The sequence below is a fragment of the Carettochelys insculpta genome, chromosome 23, assembly GCF_033958435.1.
Source record: "Carettochelys insculpta isolate YL-2023 chromosome 23, ASM3395843v1, whole genome shotgun sequence".
NCBI classification, from domain to species: Eukaryota; Metazoa; Chordata; order Testudines; family Carettochelyidae; genus Carettochelys; species Carettochelys insculpta.
The window spans coordinates 17715061-17737837 of record NC_134159.1 but is presented as its reverse complement, the minus strand read 5'-3'; the positions used below and the strand labels follow the sequence as shown (position 1 = coordinate 17737837).

Here is a 22777-nt window from a genome sequence, read left to right as displayed (position 1 = left end):
GTGCATCAAGCCCTAGCTCCAGAGCTGATCTCCTGACCCCCCACGTCATCTCAAGGGCCTTAGCGACTTCAGTTTTGGGCATGATCCCACCTCCTTTAACTACTGGAAGAAGGGAGGGGGGTTTCATCTTAATGGAAGGGTCTGTGCCTCAGGGTGTATCTTGTGCCCTTTTAATTCAATAGGATTTTTTTGCCACTCTGATCCCAAACATTGCATCATTCACAGATAAGAGTGAGGAATGGGTCATCTCAGTAAATGTACCTCAGGCTCAAGCATGCCTTGCTTGCACAGCACCTAGCGTAACCGGCAGGCTAGGCACTGGGACCTTGGGCACTATCATCCTAGAAATTCATCCCATTGCAGATGCACTTGCCCCATATGACAGGCGGGGCTCTTGAGTGCCAACTAGGACCACATTTTGAGCAGGAAGGGCTCTGTGACAGTTATCCTGAGAGAAGAGAGAGAGAAATGCTACAGAATGTTTCCTGATAAACTGGAGTGTGCTACTATTGAGTGCGAAAGACAAGAGAATTGAGCAGATCCACAGGCCTGAACTATCAAGAATGACACCTGGCTTTGGGTGCCCAAGTCACAACATACTAAAGGAGCCTGATTTTTTGGTCACCAGCTGTTCAGCACTTTCTGAAATGTAGGCACTTTCCAGCTAACAGTCTGGGTCATTCCAATGAGAGTTAATACCTCTGAGGAGCTGGACCTTAGCCACTCTTGCGAATTTACGCCACCATCTGGTACTGAGAGATTCAAAGAATATAGCTTCTAGCTATTGTTGTTTTCTGGACAAACAATTTTATTTTAGGTAATGCGTCTATACACTGTACATTCAGTCACTGTGGTATATAAGCATAGCTATTTTCATACATAATCTCATAAAGTCCTTTATTTTACAATATTATCTGTTCCAGGGGAGGGGATGTGGAAGAGGGGATGTAAAAGGACTATCAAGGTACACAGCGAAATAGATAAATATGCCAAGCTTTTTTCTTATTTTTTTAAATCAGGCATTTATAAACAAGAAAGCATACATTAATTACATAAAAATAGTTCTAGAATAGTAGAATAAGTCATAATATTGTCATTAGCAGCAGCATAGGAGAGACCAGGATAACAAAATGTGCTGAAATGCTATTGGCTATTATAAATGTATAGATTTTTTTCCTCAATTGAAAAAAAAGTCATTTCTGTGAATTTTAAAAAACAAACAAAAAAACCCCTCAAAAACAAAACCTCCCTCTGAAGCACATGAACTAACATGAGGAAATCAACTTTTTTTTTTTTTTATAATAAAATACTTTACAATGAAAATAAGGACAAATAAAATGCAAGTGATGACAAAAAGTTAAACCACATTGAAAACTTGCAAAAGTAGTTTTTTTGTTTTGTTTCTTTTTTTTTTAAACAGACAGCAAAAGTTTTTCTTAGTTAAAAACACAACTCATAAAACAAGACAACTACCAGGTAAGAAAGAGTTCTGAAAAAGTAAACACCATATACACTTATAATACAACAGTGTAAAATGAAAAAGAAGTATTTACATGTTGAATTTAATTTTTTTTTTTTTTTTTTTTACATTGGCTAGTTCTGTTTGAAAAGCAGAGTATTATGTATACTAGTTAGCTGCTCCATAGATAAGAATGTTATTGCTGTTGTTTTTTTTTCCCTTCGTTAAGTCATCTTTCAATATAGAAACAGTGAGTAATTAAACTGAATATACAATTATCTAGGTAATATATTTTTAAGTATAGGGAGAGTCAACAGCCTGTATAGAACACCTCTTCTCCCTTTTAACTTCTTAAAGGAAACTAAATGACAAATGCAAAGGAGAGAATGCAATCTTACAATTCCTAGGCACCCTATAGACTTGGGAGCATATGGAATGCAGCCATAGCAAGCCCATCTAGGAGGGATGATGTAACTATTTTATTTCAGTGCAATGTTGCATACGCAGAAATTACACATAGAACTCCCTCAGTGCAAAACCACCATCATCAAAGTTTCTCTCACAAGTGTGAGCACCGTTATTGACAGACATTTTCTAGAATCAAGTGGCTGTGTGATCTTGACAAAACCCAGGTATCCCTTTTCCCCAATACATTGATTTACAATCCCTGCCCAGAAGTGTTGCGTTAAAAAGGAAAGGACATGCTCTCCAACGATGCCAAGATTCTACTGCTCATCACAAAATGTATTTTGTAAAGAAAAAAAAATCCCATTTTACAGAAATGTCCTATTAAGGAGCTACTGGTATAGATACTTTGTTCCCATAGTCTTTTTGCACTATTGGGGTGGGATTCTTAATCTTATTTCCCTGCATCTATTTAAACTTTAGAGTGATTTTCTATTAGGTAGTTTTCTCCAACTTTAAATAATCCTACTTAGTGCTTGATGTTAATTTGAAGCACAGTAAAAGCTAGCAGTCAAGAGATTACACTCAACAGATTTATTGTAACACATCAAGTGAAAAATAATTAAACTTTTAAAAACATAATGGCATGCAATTCGAATATGGACAATTCTCTTCCCGGGTATTTCTTGATAAAGCTATTTATGATCTTATTTTTTTATTTCTCTGAAAAAGAAAAAAAATGCAGAGTTCATTCATTTTTGAGGAAAACGGTTTCATATACACAGAAGTTGTACCAATTTATATACATGCTGTATAAATACAATGATGAAATGGATGCTGTGCCTAAGGCAAGGTCCGTCCTCCCTGATGAGGCAGGCAGAGGATTCAACATGCCACAATTATTTTTTAGGTCATAAGGAAAATACGACATGTTTTGAAGGTTATACAAAATCATAAAAAAATTCTGCTTCAAAGAAGCCAGCACAGTGAAAAACAACAGGTTTGTTCTCTGTGTAATTTCTTGACAGGGTAAAGCATATGAGAGACCTTGGAAAATATGCAACACTCTGCAAAAGCTAAATTATTTAGTTTCCCTTGAAGAAATAACTGAAAAATACAGATGTGGAAATCATACGGCTGAGAACAATTTTATGCATACTGCATAACAAACCCTTTACATAAGACAGTAATAATGCCCATTAATGAATATACATATGGCAGAGATTTAATTCCATGCATAAGATTTTTTAGTAATTGCAGAAAAAATACAAAGAAGCAAAAAAAAAAAAAAAAAAAAAACCACATAAAAAAATTCCCCTGCATAAACAATGTTCCTTTTGCATTGCACTTTAGAAGAGGAGATTTGCACCTTAATTCACTCTCCACCATTCCGAACACACAAAGGCAAAATCCCCTGTTTAAACGGACAATTTTAATTTCAGGTCATTTACTTGGTATAACAATTTCTGTTTTGCTCCCCACAGTTCTGCATTGCCTCCTTAATTTGATTCCTCTCATATTCCTTCTCTCTTTGTACCTAAACATATATGAACTTTACTTCCCATTAATGCTCACAGTTACAATGGTTATTATAATGGATTCAAGCAAACAGCTCGTGTTTAAAAAAACTTTAAAAAAAATCTTTTATTTCTCTCTAATGCACTGTAAGTAAATACTATAATTTTAGGATTGGCAGCCGCTTTTTGTCTACTGGGAAATAATTTTCAAGCTTACACGGTTTGCATAAATGTCCAAAAAGCAAATAAAGATTACCAGGAGTATGCGTCATTGAGAGAATAACTTCTGTTTATAATGATGTACAGAATCTCTCTTTAAAAAATTGGAAAAAAATGTCAACAATTCCTTTACAAGATACTGAAAGGAAAAATTAGCTGGAAGGCACATCAGCAGCCCCAGGTCCAATTTTACTTTATGCCTTTAAACTTGGGTGCACTATGATATGTGTTTTTGTTAATAAATGTTTTCTCTTGTTCACTAAAGCACTGCATATCCATGGCAAACACATGGGGAAAGTCCAGATCTCCCCATCCTTCCAATATATTCATTTACATGCAAAGCAAGTGTAAAATACTGCTACTAGTGTATGAGTATGGAAAATCCTGTTTTGGTAGCTCTATCCCTGGTCTGTATTCACTTTGCCTGGGTGGGAGTGATGAGGACAGAAGATGCCAGGCTGTGGAGAACCGGGCCGATGTTTTGAGTCTTTAAAGCACAGTTCAACCTAGAATCACCAACCTGTAAACTTTACAACTGTGGAATAAAATGCAGAGGAAGATTTTGACAAAGTGCAGTTCTTTTTAAAAATAATAATAAAAATAATAAAGACAAGGTGATGTAATGCTGCATTTTTATTCCAGGGCTGCGGCTTGGATCCCAAAATTAAAGTAATTTCTATTGTTTAAAAAAAATAAAAGATGTAGCCTTATTCACAGCAGCAGAAGTGTCATTCTTAATTGTCTGTAGTATCTGGTGTTGCACTTTCCTCGGGCACAGTAATCCTGACAAGACGCCAAGTACGTAAATCAATACTGAATTCATGAATAGACTGTGTAACAAAGACAAGTTCTCTGGAAAACCAAAAGGTAAAGTAAAGATTTCAGAATGACTTCAAAATGCATGTCTTTTTTTGCTTATCTTCCAACCAACTTCAGTTCATTCACTTTCTTTTATTTCTTCTTCCATTTTCTTCCTACAACTGAAGTGCTCGCAGATGAGGTGAGTCTTTTGAACACATCAGTTAATGACAGTTGTCTTTAAAAATTTGGCGAGATTTACAAACACTGAAGTCAATAAGGCTAATTTTCTCTCTCTCTCTCTCTCTCTCTCTCTCGAGCATACACTCTCTCTCCACACATGCACTCCCCTCCATCCTCCTTTCTCCATGGGTTTAGCAGAGGAAAATGAGGGTTGTTTGGACTAAGGAAAAAAAAAAATCAACTTTGAAAAGCACTCTGAAATTCTCATAGAACCACATGACAGTGTCAAACTGTGATGGCTTCGTAAGCGGTGGAAAACTGCTGATGAAATGGTATCGTCATCAGAGGGCTTCTATAGTAAGATTCCCAAAGCCTGTAACAAGTCATTTAAAAATTGTGCATTGAGGGTTTTTTATTCTCGTTTTGCTTTTAATGATTTGTTACTAAAAAAAATCTCATTAATTGTTTTCATACCAAGTCTTTATAATGTAATCATTTTAAATAGCTTATAAACAAAAGTTTGTTGGGTTCTCTCTCTCTCTTTTTTTTTTTAAATTCCAAAGTGTTTCAGCAAGCACAAGGACACCATAAAAGCCCTGCCATGGTTGCTTGCCTTAGACTCTGGTTTGAGTTGGACGATGCTGCTTCCTTGAAGTTTGCCAGTAGAAAATTTGCAGTGGACTCAAAAGTATTTAGTTTATAAACACTGGGTGTGTTATAGGCACAGTAAGATGTTGTGCTATATGGATTGGAAAAAGAGGCGTAAGTCAGTGCTTCTGTTGTAAAGAGTAACATTTGCCCTCCAACTTATAATAAAGTCCATATTTATAGATGTGTGCAGCGCAGCACACACCACTCACACATGCACCTACACACACACACACCCCCACACATCCTCCCTTACTGTGCATATATGTCATTCTGTGTATGGATTAGACGACGTGGTGTCTGTTTAGTTTTCAATGTTGTTTGCTGTGTTCTCACTGCTGGCATGATTGCTTGGTTTAGGCCACAGCTGTTCCTGAAGTTCCTTGACCACTTTTTCCAAGTGTTCCCGAGCCTCCCTCTCATGCAGCAGGTCAGCTCGGAGCTGTTCCCGGTCAGCCTCGGCATGCTGAAGCTTAACCTGTAGGTCCTCAATCTGGAGCAAAATAAATGGGGGGGAATGGATGGATGGAGAGAAATTAAAACACACCAGCGTAATTCAGTGCTGTTCTGCCTTTTCAGATTTAGACAAGTATCATTACACATCAATAAGAGTCATGTGAATAGGCTACAAGAAGGTAACGTAACCTCCTGCCAGAGGGGATACAAGTAGCAATGGAGGGATCAGGAAGGAATTTCATCAGCCATGTGCATTATGGGAAGCATTTTGCTCTTAGGGATGAGTACAAGACACGATGGACCAATGGTAGGGTATGAATCACAGAAGAGTTAGAAATATGTCCTTTACTGAAGATCCAGCCAGTTCTTATGCCTATGGAACTTTTAAGATAGAAAACATGCAACGGTGTAACTGCACGCTAACTAGCTAGTGTGACTCATTTGCATGCACTTTTGGTGTGTGTGTCTCCCAAAAGGTATTCTGATTCAACAGCTGGACAGAGCCCTAAAAAGGCCAATGCCAATCACATCTTACATGCAAAGAAGGATCCCTACATCTTTCACGTTAAATGGAAATGCTAGTCAGGTAGAAGGGCTAGGTTTGAGGTGTAGGGCGGAAGGCAGAAAGAAACGACCATCTGAAATTTCCTCTGACAACCCCCTACCTGCCACCCATAGTATTTTGAGTCACGTGGAGTGGAAATAAGGCCTTCGTCCATGCGTAAATTAACTATTGGAACAATTTACCAGAGTGTGGTGGACTCTCTATCACAGGTAATTTTTAAAATCAAGACTGGATTTTTTTTTCTAAGTGATCAGCTCTAATTCAAACAGAAACTACTCTGGAGAAGCACCAAGGCCTGTGCTATACACCAAGGCTCAGACTAGACCTGGTGGCTCTCTACCAGTGGGCCACTCAGCACACAACTGCAACCCTTGTCGCCTATTCAGAGCCACACAGGTAGTATTGCATGTGGCCCACAATGGTAAACAGCAGGGCTATTGATTAATTAGTTAACTCATGCAATTAACTTAAGTTACAATACAGAATGTGAAGTGTACTGTGCTCCCTTTATATTATTATTTTTGAGCATTTGACAGAATGTGGATAAAACAGAACAGGACACACAGTCCCCCCCCAAAGGAGTTCAGTCACAAACGTCATCAAAGCAATTCTTTAAAAACAACTGTCATCAGCATGGAAGCATGCCCTCTGGAAGGGGGTTGAAGGGCAGGCAAATGTTTAGTATATAAGACGCATACATGGCTTTCAGTATCAGTCACAAAAGTGCCTTGCAAATGCTTGTTCTCACTTTCCGAAGACATTGTAAATAAGAAGCGCACAGCATTATCTCCCATAAATATACACAAACTTGTCTGTCTTAACAATTGACAGAACAAGAAATAGGACTGAGTGGACACGCAGCCGCTCAAGTTTTATAATGGTTTGTTTTTGAGTGCTGTCAAGCAACAGAAAACCCTTATTTGTTAAGCTGCACTTTCAGGATAAAAAGATGGCACTACATTAATTCTATGAGGTGCAAATCTCTTTCACAGTGCAAATAAATATGAAGTGAGCACTGTACACTGGATTCTGTGTTGTAATTGAAATCAATATATTTAAAAATATAGACGACATCAAAATGTTTAAATAGACAGCATTCTATTACTGTTTAACAACATGATTAATTTTTTTAATCATGCAATTAATTGCAATTAATTTTTCCAGTCGCTTGGCAGCCCTAGTAAAGTAAATAGGTTGGGAACTACTTTAAGAGGATCAGAGCAGTCCCTTTTGGCCTTAGAGTGGTGAAGTAAAAGCTAAACTGGCAGCTGATCAAACTCATCTTTTGATCAGAGCAAGCTGAAAGTCACTGCTGGGCCATAAACGGATGCTGGAAAGGCAGCTGGGCTTCCTGCACAGAGATGGGGCCAAACAGCTCCCGAATCTTTACACAAGACAGGAAGGGTTAGCATCTCGCAGGCTGGGAGGGGGCTGTATTCAGAATCATGCGCTTCCTAATTATGCTGCAGTGGGAAAACAGACGAACGCCCATGCTACGCATATTTCAACATTGGGCATCACCCTGTGACCATCCTCAGCAACCCCAAGGAAAGCTCAGCTCCTTAAAGATTTTGGCCCCATCATCTGAGTGTCTGGCTCCATACCTGGCAAGTACAAACCCCAGCATGCAGGGGTGCAGATGGGGATAAAGACTCCACTGGCTTGTAAACTGTAATTTAGCTCAGTGGCAGAGGTAATACAAAACATCTGCAGCCTCATGGCATTTCACAGGAAAATGAATGCCTTGAAATCATGGCTGAAATCACAGCTGTCATAAGCAGATGCAGGATGTTTACACCAACTTTGAATTTGGCCCTCTGGAGACAGCCGCCTAACTCTTTTTAACTCCTTTTGACAAGCCCATTCCTGGGTTTATGATGTCTTCTCATGCTTGCTTGATGCTGTTTATCTGACTAAACCTGGCAAAAGAATTGTGGTTTCTTTGAAATGAGTAAGAAATTATGAAAACACATACTTGCTTCCTGAGCAAATTGGGCAGCAACAACTTAAGGCACGAGGACAAACAGAGTAAAATTTTCAAAAGCATGTCCGTGGGCAAATCCAACCGAGATTCCACAAAATGTTCAGCCTCTTTAGTCGCTTTGGAAAATTTTAACCTTAGGCTTCTAAGTGATTTTGGTATTTTTGCAAATGTTAGTTATCCCCCATGCTAGATGCATGTAGCTGAAAACCCCACCTACTGGGGAAATATTATGAGAGAGGAAAAATAAGAAGTTAAATTTTCATCCAAAGCAAAATGCCAGGGAGGACACACCTGCAGCTCAGCCAAGCACTACCCAGTTTGTAAAGCATTTATTTTATCTGCATGGCCTGTCACCTTTGGTTTTTTGTTTTGTTTTTTTTTATTGTTGCCAAAGTGGAAGTCAGTTGCAGGTAACGCCCAGTGCAACAGCACTCGATCTGGGTATGTTTAGTCTGGACACCTCTTATCAGTGAGACATCCCCTGATGCTAGGGAGGAAGCCCACATCATTTCCTGCTTCTGGTCTCCTGACTAGGCATGTCTCAGAGCAGTACAATCCGACCACTCCCCTTCCCGTTATTGAGAGCCAGGGCTAGACCAATTTGTGTTGTGGTTTTTTCTTTTTTCCTTTTAAAGAGACTCTTTGAACAGCTACAGTTTTAAGCTTTGCTATTTGGGAAGAGTGACCCGCAAACCAGCCTCCAACAGCGGGTTACATGTGTACAAACATACTAGCAACTAATCCAAAACCACCCCCCCCCCCACATATTGATCCACGAGCTCATCCTCCAGTAGTAGTTCAAATGCAGACTATTTACACAGATGCTACGTTATCTTTGCTCTGTGGCGGCTTACAGCTATCAAAACTCACTATTAATTCACCTTCAAACAATGCTAAAACTGGCTGCTTTCTGAAGTTTTGGGGGAGGATGGAGATGGGGGCATGGTTTGGAAGTTAGTATGGGGAGAGGAAATGTGGCAGGAAGGCAGCTTCTGAGCCTGGGAGTGAAACCTGCCCCATCTTGCTCCTGGGATCTAAGCTCTTTCTGACCCCTCTCCCTTATTAACTATTCACCGCATTGCAGGGGGCTCCTTTTGACAGCTCTTCCTCATGCAAGTCCAAGAGGCTGCCATTCTGCTGAGCTGAGCCTGTCAGGCTGGGTCATTTCAGGGGGCTCGGCGCAGTGGATGGCCTTGCATTCCACACACCGTGCAAGACCACAGCACAATAAGGCGACTTAAGGCCGTACAGTTTGAGCTCTTGAGGCCCTGGCTTTCATTGTCGTAAGTCAGCTGTTGACGAATTTGAGAGATGAGAACTCTGGCAGGGAGGAAGGAGAGGGTGTGGGGGTGCGAGTTTTAATTTAGCAGCTCCAAGAGCGTAAGATAGTGACACACTCCTGCTGGCTCACAGCTACCAGCAAAGCTCCCTCTCATCAGTGAATCTGGCCATGGAGCCTGAGCTGCTCCTGAATGGGCAGGTGATTGCTAGGGAAATCCTCTTCTGGAAAATCTATGGGACTCTGCTTATTACTCTCATGGGATGAAATTGCCCCTCTGTAGAGGGGCAGCACATGAGGCCCAGAAGGCTCAACTGGGACTGCAGTGGTGCCAAACCACGTGCTGGCCCCCTGCCCAGGGAGAATTTAACCCAGCAGGAATATTCTTGGCACAGTCTCCAGCCGGCATCGCAAAGTCTGGCTGCTTGTGTGACCTCCCTCAAACCTGGGAAGTATCTGCCGGGGGCCCAGCTCTGGAGCAGAAAGGATGGGCTTGTGTGCAAAGTGCCGGACTGGGCCTCATGGGAGTTGGCTCCAGTTCTCTGCTCTCTCAAAGGCTCCCTATGTGACCCTGTCAAGTCACCTCACCTCTTTGGGCCTCAATTCCACATCTATAACATGGGAGAAAATTCTTCCGTAAGTCTCAGTCCCACACGCTCCAGAGTCACCCTAGAGAGTGGAGAGCAGGGAACTATCAGCTCTCCAAGGCCTCACCTTACCTGAGCAGAGTACTTGGCCCGCAGCCTGCCTGCTTCACATCCTTTGTCACACACCCGGATCTGCCTGGCTTGCTCCAGTTCCCGCTTTAGCCGTATCCGTGACTCATTGGCTTCTTTCATTTTCTTCTCGTTCTCAGCTCGAAGACGTTCAATCTCTTTCCTCAAGTTGCGCTTTGCCTCGGTGGCCTCTCTCAGCTTCTCCTTCTTAGCCACGCGCAGGAACTCCAGCTCCTGGAATGCACAGGAGGTTAGAGTACCACAGTAACTGGGCCAGACCAGAATACAACCTGGATGTGGGCTCAAAACAAGGATGAGAAGTTCATGGAGGTTAGATCCATCAGTGGAGACTGGAGTGGATGACAAGGGATGGACCACCTGGTATCTGCCCTGGTCTGTTCTTTGCCTCTGAAACATCTGGCACTGGCCACTGTCAGAAGACAGGATGCCAGGGTGGATGGGCATGTATCTGCTCTTAAGTGACACCGGAAAGGAGAGATGGATCTAACCCAAACCCCAAGATTCAAACACCGGTGCCAGAGACTGAAATCTGAACCTGGTGCCAAATTTTGCAAATGATCCAATTTTTCTAATGCATCGAGTCAAAAGCCCTGGATCAAAGGACATGAACACTGGGGTTTGAAAAAACCAAACCAGATTCAAATTCTCCCTCTTTACTGTCAAGCAAAATGGCTGTCACTGCTGAAGGCTGAATGACTAACTGTCATTAACTCTATTGGTGCTTCTGCTGCTAGGGCCAAATGCTGCACTGCCTGAAAACAACTTTCAAAATAAAGGGTCAACTGCGTTAACCCCACTGTCTGCCCACTATCTGCAGACAAGAAGCTGAGCGTGCACAAAGTTAGCACAGTGCAGCTGGTGACTGGTGCTTGTGAAGAAGAGCAAAAAACAGGTCAAGAGATGCATTTTGGCAGCTCCATCCCAGCTGGCTGGGAAGATACTTGTGATGAATGTAAAAATAAATGATTTATATTTAATTTCTAACATAAAGAAGTTCTGGTGTACCTGAATTCTTGACTGCTCATATCCAAGCAATTTTGTTATTAAACTTGCACGCCTAAGCGGATTACCTACTATATGTATTGTATGACCCTTAAGCAAACTTTTATTTGTAAATAATCTAAGCATGAGACCCAGATGTGCAGAAACTTTTCCCCAACCTGGATATTATGTATTTTTTTTTCCATTAGCTTCAATAAATTTTTTAAAGCTATGTTTGTGTACAGCCCTCAGGCTACTGCCAAGTAGCCAACAGAATGGAATGCTGTGCAACATTTAGGAAACCCCAGCAGCAAGAGCAAAGGTAAACCTAACCTTCGTTTCACTCAAAAACTTTTCCCCTCCTATCATCAAAGTTCATAACAAGAACAACTATCATGAAAACTGTCACCTACGTGAGAGCTATGAAATCAAATTAAACCAGAAGGAAATGGAAGGGAACAAACAGAGGAAAAGGCTTACGCGTTATTAAAATAATGTGTGCACACACATGCCCATATCTACATATCACATGCTTTTCAAATGACGAATATTTTAATCTCAGCACCCTGCCTATGCACCAATCAATTATGTTTCTCTTTGCAAAAACTGGCTCTGATCTGGGTTTTAAAAGGGTTAAATTAAATGAACTATGGTACATAACATTTTTTCCTCCCCAGAAAGTGGACTTCCTCTCTGTCAGAGGCAAACCCTCCCAGCAACATGCCTCTGTTAAGTAATTCTGCAGTCAGGTCATGGGAAATTCACTCCTTTGACAATCTCACTTCCCAGCCAGGCCATTGTTAGCTCAATCCTGACACTGGGGGCGCGCATGCACGTACGCCTTCGCTCTGTGGAACCGGAAACCCAGAAATGCTAAAATAGCCAGACACCATCCCCTTTTCTAGGCTGACGCACTCCTTTGCTTGATTAATCCCGTAGAGCTCAACTTGGGCTCAGCACCTGGTTTATGTAAACAGGGTTTGCTTTTTTATTTAAAATCTAGCTGGCTTCTCTGAAACACAAGGAAATCAAGTGGCTTGCCCCTCAGGCACACAGCATGAGAGCAGCTCTGGCTGACAGCGCTGCACCTCCCTTCCCTTGGGAACTGGCCCTGCAACCTGTGACACAGAATACTTCTTTACAGAAGCTATATGTCTGGTGGGTGAGCAGACCGCAAAACGGGGCCTAACCCAGGAGCCAGGGCCAATAGGTTGGGCAGATTTTGGTTCAAATATGAATCAGGTTCATCCAGGTACCCTGCTCCTGCCATGGAGACAGCGATAGAGCACCTTGGTTCTAAATATTGTTTTCCTTAGTGGCAAGCCTTAGTGCAAACACATTAAGTCTACAACTGAGGTCACATCTGCACTGCCACGGTCGATCTTCTGGAACTTGACTTAGTGCGCTTGTGTCAGTGCCTGTACTCCTGCCCCTCATTAGGAGTAAGGGGAGTTGACAGGACTGAAGGCTGTCAGCGACCTCCCTTAGTGGAGATGGTGTAGAAGCCTGAATTAAGGTACTTCAACTCTAACTATGTAATTAATGTACCTGGAATTACGTACCTTAAGTTGACCTTCCATTCCAGGGTACACCTGGGCTAAGCCACTGGGTCCCCAAACCTGCTATTTGTTGGCTGACAGGAGCATGTGTATCTGCTTTTGGTGTATAGCAAGATGTCTCATCCCAAGTCTCATAGTTAGAGAAAACATCCCTGCTCCATTCAACTGGGGGTACAAGCCACCTAGGTGTGCTCCAACTAGTTACCAGCTAGCCCTGCTTCAAATGCAGTATCTAAGAGATTTGTCCCTGGTTACTAACATGCAGATGTAGGTAACTGACTCTAGATTGGCAATCTCATCTCACTCCCTCCCTCCCTGAGCATGCTCATCCCATGCCCTGCTGAGGTGTGCCCAGGGTGAGAATGGGGAGTAAAAACCTTCAAAAACTCTCAGTGGGCCCCTCCTGGGGGAGAGAAACCTGAGAACTTCTTAGAAGTTAAAACAATTTTAACTTGGCTGGGCCTGGCCAGCTTTTCAAAGGGAAATGGGGAAGTGTGTTGGTTTTAGTTAAAAATTTGTGATTCTCTCTCAAACTGAGGTAGGTGGCAGATGTGAAATGTAGACAAGGCTTACGTGTGCGAGGTGTTGCCCTTTTTAGTTTGGAACCAGAACTCTAGGGACTGCTGGTGAATTATTTTCCATGTGAGACTAGCCATGGTGGATACGCAGACCGACAACAGGTATCTATTGTTACCTGGTGCAGGCTGCGTTTAGCCTGCAATGCAGCGCTTAGCTTCTCTTCCTGCTTAACTCTCATTTTAACCACTTCATGGAGGAATTTCTCTTTGGCTTCTTTGGTATCCAGGCCACTGTCCAGGGCCTGCCTGAGATGCTCCAGTTCAGCTTCTAACCCGCTGGTGTGAGACTCAGCATGGGCAGCCACCTCAAAGGAGTTGCTGGCTGTGGCTGTGGTTTGCATTCCAGGTGAGCTCATGTCCTTTGCAGAGCTGGACGAAGTGAAGGATGGGGAGGAGAGTGACGACAGGGACGAGGTAACTGAAAACACACACAGAAACCCGGAAAGTTGACAAATGATTGTACAGACATTCACAGCGGCATCCGCGAGAATGGCATGGGACCCTTTAACAAGGAGGAACCACTCAATGGTTAATCTCACACAAAGGAAGGAAAGATTTGATTCTTGATACTCAATGTACAATGGAAATACCCATCTAAGCAACGCACATGGCCGCATGGCTCCCATCAAACTCTCAGCAAGAGTTCTGTCTGAGCTCAGGCTTTGGGGCTTAGCCCACTGGACTCATTGGCTGCATGCAATTCTCTGCCCTCTCCAGCTGGAGGGCATTTCCAGCACTTTGGGGAAGAACACAGCCAGGATATCTCGTTATTCTTGCTGGGTGAAATGTAGCCCTGTGCAGAGGTTCAGCTCTAACTTCCTGTCCTGCTTAAGCACAGATCAGAGGACGGAAGTGGGACTTCCCCCATTTTAATGCAAGTGGGAGGTTAGGTGGCCGTCTCTGATGCGTGTCCTTTGCTGTGGGTGTACACCTGGGGGAGCCCTCTGGTGCAAATGTCACCCCTGACTTTTGTGCCTCCATTTCTCTGATGGCTGGGATTTTCAGAGGGACCTTAGAGAGCTGGGTACATGGGTTATGTCAGGCATTCATCTCCCCTTGGAGTTTAACTTCCCTGGACTCCGCTGGAACCCCAATGCCCAAAATTATTTCAGGAAAAAAATAAAAGGCTGGTAACTCACACTTACATTCCTCCCGGGTTTCGACTTCAATCTCGGCCTCTGATTCTTTGTCCTCTTCGGGAGCAGTGACGATGGCCACTGTTTCTGGGACCACGGGGTTGTCTGCAGGTGGCTTCCTTTTCCGTGGCTGGGCTGGGCTGTTCAATGGTTCACTGCTCCGTGATACCACTGTGGCACATGGGGAATTGCTTACGATCTTCTGCTGGGCAGGGGGTGCGAGAGCCACATTGGGGGCCACAGCATTCTCAAAACTTTTGTAGGAGTAAAAACTGTTAGAAAGGGGAAGACCAAGGAAAAAGGCAAAACATTCAGTCCCATTCTTGCCTTCAAAATGCCTCCAAAGCAGTGCCTCAGGCTGAAAGGGCCAGCTCTGCCACTGGTCTAACTCAGTGGGCCTCTACTTATTTCAATCTGGCTTTACACTAGCTGAGGATCCAGCCCTGTGAGCTCCACCCATTAAGTGCTCCATGGTCTTCTAAGTGCCTAGAGGATTTACACACGTAACCTCTACTCAGCTGAACAGGAATTAAGGGTTAAATATTATGAACGCAGAAGAGACCAGACCCCGCAAGTCTCCCATATGTTAAATGCTGTTTCTTTATTTCTGTCTCTGGTGCTTTATGGATTCTTCCAAGATGTGGTGCCACCCCACACTCCTTTTTGCTAACTATCCACAATTGCCTTCCAATTTTTGAAATTGCACAGCTTGGAGAAAAGCCCATAGTGTGCCAGCTACATTCTGCAGCATATAATTAACTTCTCCACATCACATGTATGTGAGTGTGTATATTTTATATTACAGTCAATGAACTGTGTTAAAAGAACATTAAGATTACAATGTCAAGCACTCAAAAGGTTGGAAAAGCTAGTGGTTTGGCCTTGCAAGGTTGCCCATGTAGCCTCAATTCAGCCCCCCTTGCGGATATGCAGTGAGAGACAATCTTTGATTATATGTTAAAGTCTCTACTTAGCGTGTGCAAACCAAGATTTTTCTGAGGCTTATCACTGCCAAATTTGAATGAATTTGCATAGAGACAGCAAGACATGCTTGAAACCATGGGATTTCCCAGCCAAATTCCAAGCACTTTTTTCAAAACATGGAGTACTAGAGTGTCGTAAAAATTTCTTATGGCCATTTGTTAACAGGAGCAAAACAATATATTTGCCCAGCCATTTCAGCTGAAACATCTCCAAAAATTCTATCTCAGGCAGACAACTGACACAAAAGTTTCCAACCTCTGCAGTTAAAATTTGGCAAACTTACAAATAACTGAAAAGAAGGACTTATAATGGAAAGTGTCAAGCAACCTCAACTACAGAGAGAGCTATTACCACTGCCTAGACAGGGACCAATTCTGATTATGCTTGCACCAGTGTAAATCAGGAGTAACTGCTACAATGGTAATAAAAACAATGTGAAAGCAGAATCAGGTCCATAACAGCAACTTTCCAACAATGGCAGTCAAAGTCTCAGCTGAATAATTTTACACGCAACACCAAGTTTGTGTGTACAGGATGGGTGCTCATGCAAATTTACCTATACTGTGCACAAGCACAGGCTCCAGTCACAACTTCAACACCCTGAAAATCTGGACCTCCAGGTATCAGTAGAGATTACCATGTGCAGCCAGAGTCTATCCCAGTTACAGCCAAAACAACATTCACATGCATGTGGGATCACAAGGCTCTGAGCACCTCTGTACATGCACAGACCCTTTTACTTTCCAAAAAATGATAGTACTGTGCAGAAGGGTGGGGAAAAAAAAAAAGACTGAAATAAAAATGTAAGCAGCCAGGTTGGAATGACCACTAAGGCACTGGGTGATCTGCAAAAAAATGAGAGGGGGCTGGTAGCAGTGTTCCCTCTATTTTTTATTCATGTATGGAATAAATTTTATGTGCACCAAGGCATACACGGAGGTGCACCACCAGCAGACACACATACTGCTGTCTGTCGGAACACTGCTAATCTGTTGGGCAGCAATTGAATCTCCCGGGGGTGGCTGCCCAAGCACTCAGCTTCCAGGGAACACCACATAGCAGTGCCAAAATAAGTTCTTGAAACCTCTCTAAAATTACCAGGGACAGGATGCGGATCCTTGGAAACATAAAGCATGGGCTGAGGCATGGGGACCAAAAGTTTAAATCCAGAAACACGGGACCAATGGATGCTGGAGCCCTGGGGTCTGGTCCCAGCTCTGCCACTGATATGCTTGATGGAGTTAGCATCTTTGTGTCCCCCTCCTAGTCTTGTTTTTCTTATCTGTTTAGATAGCGGGCTCTTATGTGCAGGGATTTTTCTCTGTGCATGTTCCAAAGTGTAATGGGTCCCCAATCTGTGGTGCTGCTGTAATAATAATAATAATAATAATAATAATAAACACTAAAGCAGCAATAGGCATGGCCTCAGAAGCCAATTCCGTTCACTCCCACAGCAACTGGGAAGGCCTGTTTAATTCTGAAATACCAGTATCTTCAATAAAACAGGTTTAGAACAGCGCTTGTTAGGAAGCATGAAATCAAGATACGTGGAAGGACAAACTACACTGATGCCATCAGCTGGGGTCTGAGCATGGCTATCTCAGTATACTGCAGCAGCATATGCCAAAAGGACAAGATTGTAGAGAGATAAATTTAACAGATGTTTACTGTACATGGACAGGGATTTGAGAGCCTTAAAAAAGTTGTATTTAGGTCACATTAAATGTGGCATATAAAAGGAAGATCAACAAATGCATCCAGAGTGGATGCTTTCATGCATGGTCCTGCCCAAGATGTCCCACCCCAAGTCTCATGACACCCTGTGTATGGCCAAGAGCATGGTTCAGGCTCCAAGGCCCATGCAATCTATGAAATTTCTTCAGAGACTGCCAATAAGCGATCCAATGCATCAGCTTTTGCAGTAGTTTGGTGACAGGGGCACCTGTTCATTATGACCTGGGTGGAGAACCCCCAGGTCCAGAGGAGCTCCCAAAGAGTTGCCCCATGGTAACAACTGGTCCCTACCAACTTGGGGCAGATGCCACCTATCATCCCAGAAATTGATGGCCAAGCCATCTTTAAATGACAGGTGGGCAAAACTGTGGAGCTTCTGTACTTTTGTCTTGGCACCACTGAACTAGGACAGATCCTTCATTTCATGATCTTCAGAAGGACATTTCACCCCAAAAAACCCAAATTACTGAATGCATAAATGCTGCCACTTTCTTGTTTTTCCTGCCCAGAACCACATAACACTGTGGAGGCAAATACTGTCACTGTACTGCCAGAAGATTACTCGAACCGAACAACATAGCCACTGATACCCCCGCCCCTCAAAAGGGCTTGCTCTCATACAGAACTGACTCCCCTCCTACCCCAGGGCTAAAGTCTTCTTACCTGTCTCGGATCAACATGGGAAGATGTGTTGAGAGCTCTTTCTCATTTGCTGAAACTGCAGGGGACCAAGGCCGGAAAGCAGAAAGGCGCTGACGGGGATGGACACAGCCAATACTCTGCAATGGAGGGAGGGATAGGAAGAGAAAACCAAAAGTTGGTCAACACTGAGTATATCTTTCAAAGGAAAATGACTGAATTGTGCATGTGTATATGCACTTGGGTTCTGTTCTCTGTAATGCAATTCCCCAGCAGGGTCGGCTTGGGGGACCTAACCACTTAGCGCTTTTTACTGGAAGAGCCAAGTAGGATGAGATTGTTGCATGCCAACAAACAACACATGATTTGCAAGACACCACCTGGCACTCTAGGGCCTTTCAGGATTCCTGTGCCGCAAAAACATCAAAAATGGCTTATTTCATTCCATGGCCAGGCTACTGCTCACTGAGAGGAAGCGGGAGAGGGGAGGGGCAGCGTAACTCATTCTTCCTCATAGAAAGGCACAGAACATCTTTCATTTAGAAAGTCTGGGTCAAAGCCATCCCTGGTGTCGTTCCATGGGCTGCAAAGCAGGAACACCAAGTACAAATTTCTTCCTAACAATCTACTTTAAACAGGGCAAGTGTGTTACTTAAGAGTCACCTTATTGGATGAACCAGACAAGGACCGTAACCAACTGGACTGCTTTTCCTTTTCGCCAGAAGTTGGAGACTGGGAAGCAGAGTCATCAATTTTGGGCTTTTTGGAAGCAGGGGGATCTGAAGGGACCTAAAAGGAAGAGCGGGAGAGAAAGCAGAGATTTAATAATGATTCTTTTCATAGTCAGTTTAGTGTCAGGATAAGAGATGATATTTAAAATGAGTATTAATCTTTTCCCGCAATCCCTTGAACAGAACTCTCATTTCATGTCTACATCACAGAGAGCTGCAAATGGAAGAGACAAAGGGACAGAGACAAATGTATTCCATGACACAACACTGGCTTCATTCATTCTTTAAAGCATAAATGGCAAGACATGAAGTTACAATACAAAAGCTAAAATGAAGCCTAAATATAATTAAGCTATTCACACTGTGCTCTAAGAAGTATCTGCCTTTTTTATTATTGTATGCAGAAAGGTAAATTTTAATGGGGTCTCTGAATTGGAAAGATTATTTTAAACGAGAACAGAGCAGACTTTGTTATTCTGTTTGCAATGGTTGTTATGCCGATGACTTCACTACCCCACAGCTGCAGTGGATTCTGGGGGTGCTGCCAAGAGTTGCTTTGCCTTTTCCACAAGTGCCTCAGCTTGGCCTATAAATCACCCTCCCGCAGAAAAAAGGCCTTTGGCAGGCAGGGCCCCTTTCCTTCAACACCACCAAGAAATAAAATTCCTATCGGCCCAGTGTGGCTCACAAAAAAATTGGTAACTACTGGTTTCGCTGGTGTGCCGGGCATGCTGGACTGAGGCCCTGCCAGCAAAAACAAGGCTTTGGACCTGGTTCTGCGTGGAGAGTACAAATAATAAAACAAGAACACACCAACTTTCTGTTGGTGAGTTGGAAAACTCATTGCTTTTCCATGCTGCGGTCCAACAAGGCTCTTAGTAAGATGGCAGCACAACAGGGCAATAACCACACAAAGGCAGGTAAGTTTCACCCTGTTGGCTTTACAAATCAGGAAACGGGGGAACAGACAAGTTTCAAGGACAGGATTTTCACAAGTATCTATTAATTCTGAGTGTCCCACTTGAGACCCCTGGAAGAGTCCTGGCTGTTAGAGGGTAGGCGCTCAGTGCTATCAGAAAAATCAAGCTGAGCATCCAAACCTGAGTCACCCCAAGCTACTATCCTTGGAAATCATGCGCTGAGTGATTTATCTGGTGTGCATTGGGAGCTGCAGGCAGAGCTGAGAGTCGAACTCCCTTCTCTGTTCCTCAGTCTGCTCCTCTGTCCACTCTGTTGACAGCAAAACCTGGAGCTCCAGGCCATACAAAATCACAGCCCCTTTGCCAGCCATAATGCGGAGGTAATGTTGACATCAAGTAACAATCTGCTGGAAGAACTGGGGCTTATGCCAACCAGTATCTAGTTCATGCCTGTTCATCTGTGACCTTTTACGGCCTGACTGCTGCTGTAACATCATCAAACCCGGCATGGAGCTCTTACTGCAGCATTCTAAGGTGAGCTATTGGCTGGGGCACCTTCCCATACAGAGCAGAGCGCTCCTGCGAGTGCAGAATTAGCCAGTGCTGGAGCCAAATGCCAGTGTCACTGGATCTGCGATGGCTTGTTCTAGCTCTGCATCTACCTTTGGGCCGTGTCTGGAAGCGGCTGTGGCCTGGCCCCTCTCTCCTTTGCTAGTTAGAGGGGGGCCCTTTGGAATGTGAAGAGCACAGGGCAGCGGGTTGGAGAAAGGTTTGTTTCTGCTTCCAGAGATGCTGTCCGTGCAGGAGCAGTGACAGCATCAGAACGGTATTTGGCAGGCAAGGCAGGCCCCAGCCCTCTCCACTGGGGATGGTGAGCAATATGGGGAGGGGAAAGGAAGGGGCCTGGAATGAAAAAGGCAACAGGTGGCAAGACTCAGCATGGAGACCAGTGTGTCGTGTCCCCCCTGTGGTCGTGTCTGCCCTGCAGGAGCCGCAGGAGAACATTCTGTTCAGGCAGGATGCGGGACAGCCATGCTGGGCCCTGCACTGCGCACATGGGGATAGCACCCTAACGGGCTTGAGCAATAGGGGGCCAGTCAAAATGAAACAGCTTCTGGGGAACCAGGAGGAAAGTGTGGAGACTTAACGGGGTTGTGGGAAGAGAGTGAAATTGAATCACCTCATCTGCATTTCCAAGGGACAATGAGTTTCCTTTTTTCTTCTCCACCCCCTCCCTTTCCCGCTCCAACCAAGGCTGACATCCAAGGAGGAGGGGGACCCTGAATTGCACAAAATAGGAGCAGACCAATAAAACAGTCCCTGCCCCTGGCTGCCTGTGGTCAGCACTGCTCTGGGCACTGGAGCCAGGATGGGCAATCCTGTTAACAGCACGGAGGGGTGTGAAGGGAGAGAGGAGACAAGACCACCCTCTCCACCCACACTGAGGAGAAAAGAAACAGCTGCCGATGTAGACTGTTGTAAATGAAGTGTCATCATCTCAACTGGGACTTGAAAGCCCTGAGGTTTATTGTGCACGTCAAGCTGCTGTGACACCTCAGGTGAGTTGCCTCACCTCCCCCTACCTCGGTTTCCCCTTCTGTCCTTTAGCCATCGTCAACTTAGATTATTAGCTGTCTAGGGCAGAGACTACCAATCAGGCACAATCATGGCTATTGGTGCCACTGTAACACCACTAACAACAGCCCAGGAAGATGTGGGGATAATGCCTTGAAATCCAAAATGCAGTGGGTCGCTCTTTCCATTTGGTTTCTCTTCTCCTTACATTCTTATCTGTTTGGGCAGCCACTGAAAATATTTTTTCCTTCCTCACCGAGCTGCAGCAGCAATACTAAAAACCAGTCAAAGGCCCATGAACTCTAGGTGTTAACAGTGGTCAACTGGTGACCAAGAGGCATGTCAGCCAGGTCATGCAGGCAGCTGGTGAGAAGGCACCGTTTCATGCCTCTCATCCAAGCATGGCTTTTACTTTGCAAACCAGAGTCTGCTGATGAAACAGGCAACATTCGAACTTCCTACGACAAGTGAGTGTGAAAAACAGCTTAAAAAAATAAGGACTGATGAGGTGGAAGATTACAAGAAGGGAAAAGACAAAAACACTCTAGTAGTCTGGACAACAGAATGCAAAACTATGACAAGGCGTGTACTACAACTCCCCCTCCGACATGATTCACTGATTACACCCCAGGCAAGACAGGCATTCAGCTGGTAATAAATAAGATCGACAAAAGTGCCATTCTGACGGTTGCTTTCATTGCGGCCTAAGTAGCCAGCATGGGGGAGACAGCAGATCAGCAGTGGGCAAACAAGGCGAGTGACTGGGCTGCATGAGTGGCTCTCCAACATCTCAGTGGCAAAATAGTGGTAACCAAGACAGTCTCCTGGGACAGGGTAGTCTTCCTAACTGCGTTTTTGTACCTAGGACTTGTGGGATGTGCCGACTGAACAGCAGCAGCACTTTGACTGGGCAGAGAGGGAGTACACAGCTCTCACAGTCAGTGTTGTGTGCATTCAGCATGCACCTCACTTCAGGTGCCTGGGCTGTAAGTGTGTGTCCCTGCAGTAGTACTGGTAGTTAAAAAAAACTTTGCAGATGGAAAACAGTGGAATCCGGCAACCCTGCCCAGGGGCACCAATAAACAAAGTTTCTTGTGGGCCACACACAGAACTTCAATGGGCTGCAGGTTGCCCATCAATGTAGTAGATCAGAGGATGAAAATTCTTCTTTTTCAATCTAAACATATGTAACATGCCAACTTACAAATAAAATATTAACACAAGTGGCCTTTAAAAGGGCACTAAAGGATGCTTTTCACCATTCTTACAGATGACCTTGCCCTCCCCAGCCTCACTGTTGGTGCAAGAAACTTGGAGAAGCTTCAAACAAGACGATGTTTCCTTAACTTTTCCCCCCTTTGCTGGTGCTGCTCGAGACCTTTTAGTTTGTTATTGCATCAGCCCACAAAGCGCAGGGCAGCTGGTGATATTTTGTGGTGGAAGGGTACCTCAGAGAGCTTAGAGCTAGGCAAAGTGTTTTGTTATTGTAGGCTTGCTTGGTAGTACTGGTGTAATACATCAGTTGTTATAGGGAAGCTCAGGGACACAATGGGATTGGCTTCAGTAAGGGGAAACCATACAGCAAGGTTTATATGAATCCTACAGAAAAACATCCAAGTGAGATTTTGGGCCTGCTAACCAGGCTGGCATCATCCTTTTCAAGTCACACTGGTATTAATCAGGCTAGTTT

At 43.8% G+C, this 22777-nt stretch overlaps 1 protein-coding gene and 1 long non-coding RNA gene across 5 annotated transcripts in view; one reads left to right on the top strand and one right to left on the bottom strand.

The window, feature by feature from the left end:
• Positions 1-21752, top strand: part of LOC142025642 (uncharacterized) — a 53808-nt gene extending 32056 nt beyond the window's left edge. The window contains exons 2-3 of the long non-coding RNA XR_012648693.1: positions 19833-20046; positions 20767-21752. This is a non-coding gene — a long non-coding RNA (uncharacterized LOC142025642). The remainder of the gene's footprint in view (positions 1-19832; positions 20047-20766) is intronic.
• The window catches only part of SKI (SKI proto-oncogene), a 164812-nt gene continuing 143596 nt past the window's right edge, over positions 1562-22777 (bottom strand). For 2 of the 4 annotated variants that reach the window (XM_075018196.1, XM_075018198.1), the window contains 6 exons: positions 18525-18650; positions 17886-18001; positions 14508-14776; positions 13485-13786; positions 10233-10463; positions 1562-5722 (listed from right to left, as the gene is read on the bottom strand). In XM_075018196.1, the coding sequence (XP_074874297.1) occupies positions 5534-5722; positions 10233-10463; positions 13485-13786; positions 14508-14776; positions 17886-18001; positions 18525-18650 (1233 nt within the window). In that variant the 3' untranslated portion in view covers positions 1562-5533. The remainder of the gene's footprint in view (positions 5723-10232; positions 10464-13484; positions 13787-14507; positions 14777-17885; positions 18002-18524; positions 18651-22777) is intronic. The other 2 variants (XM_075018197.1, XM_075018199.1) reach the window with 1 other exon arrangement.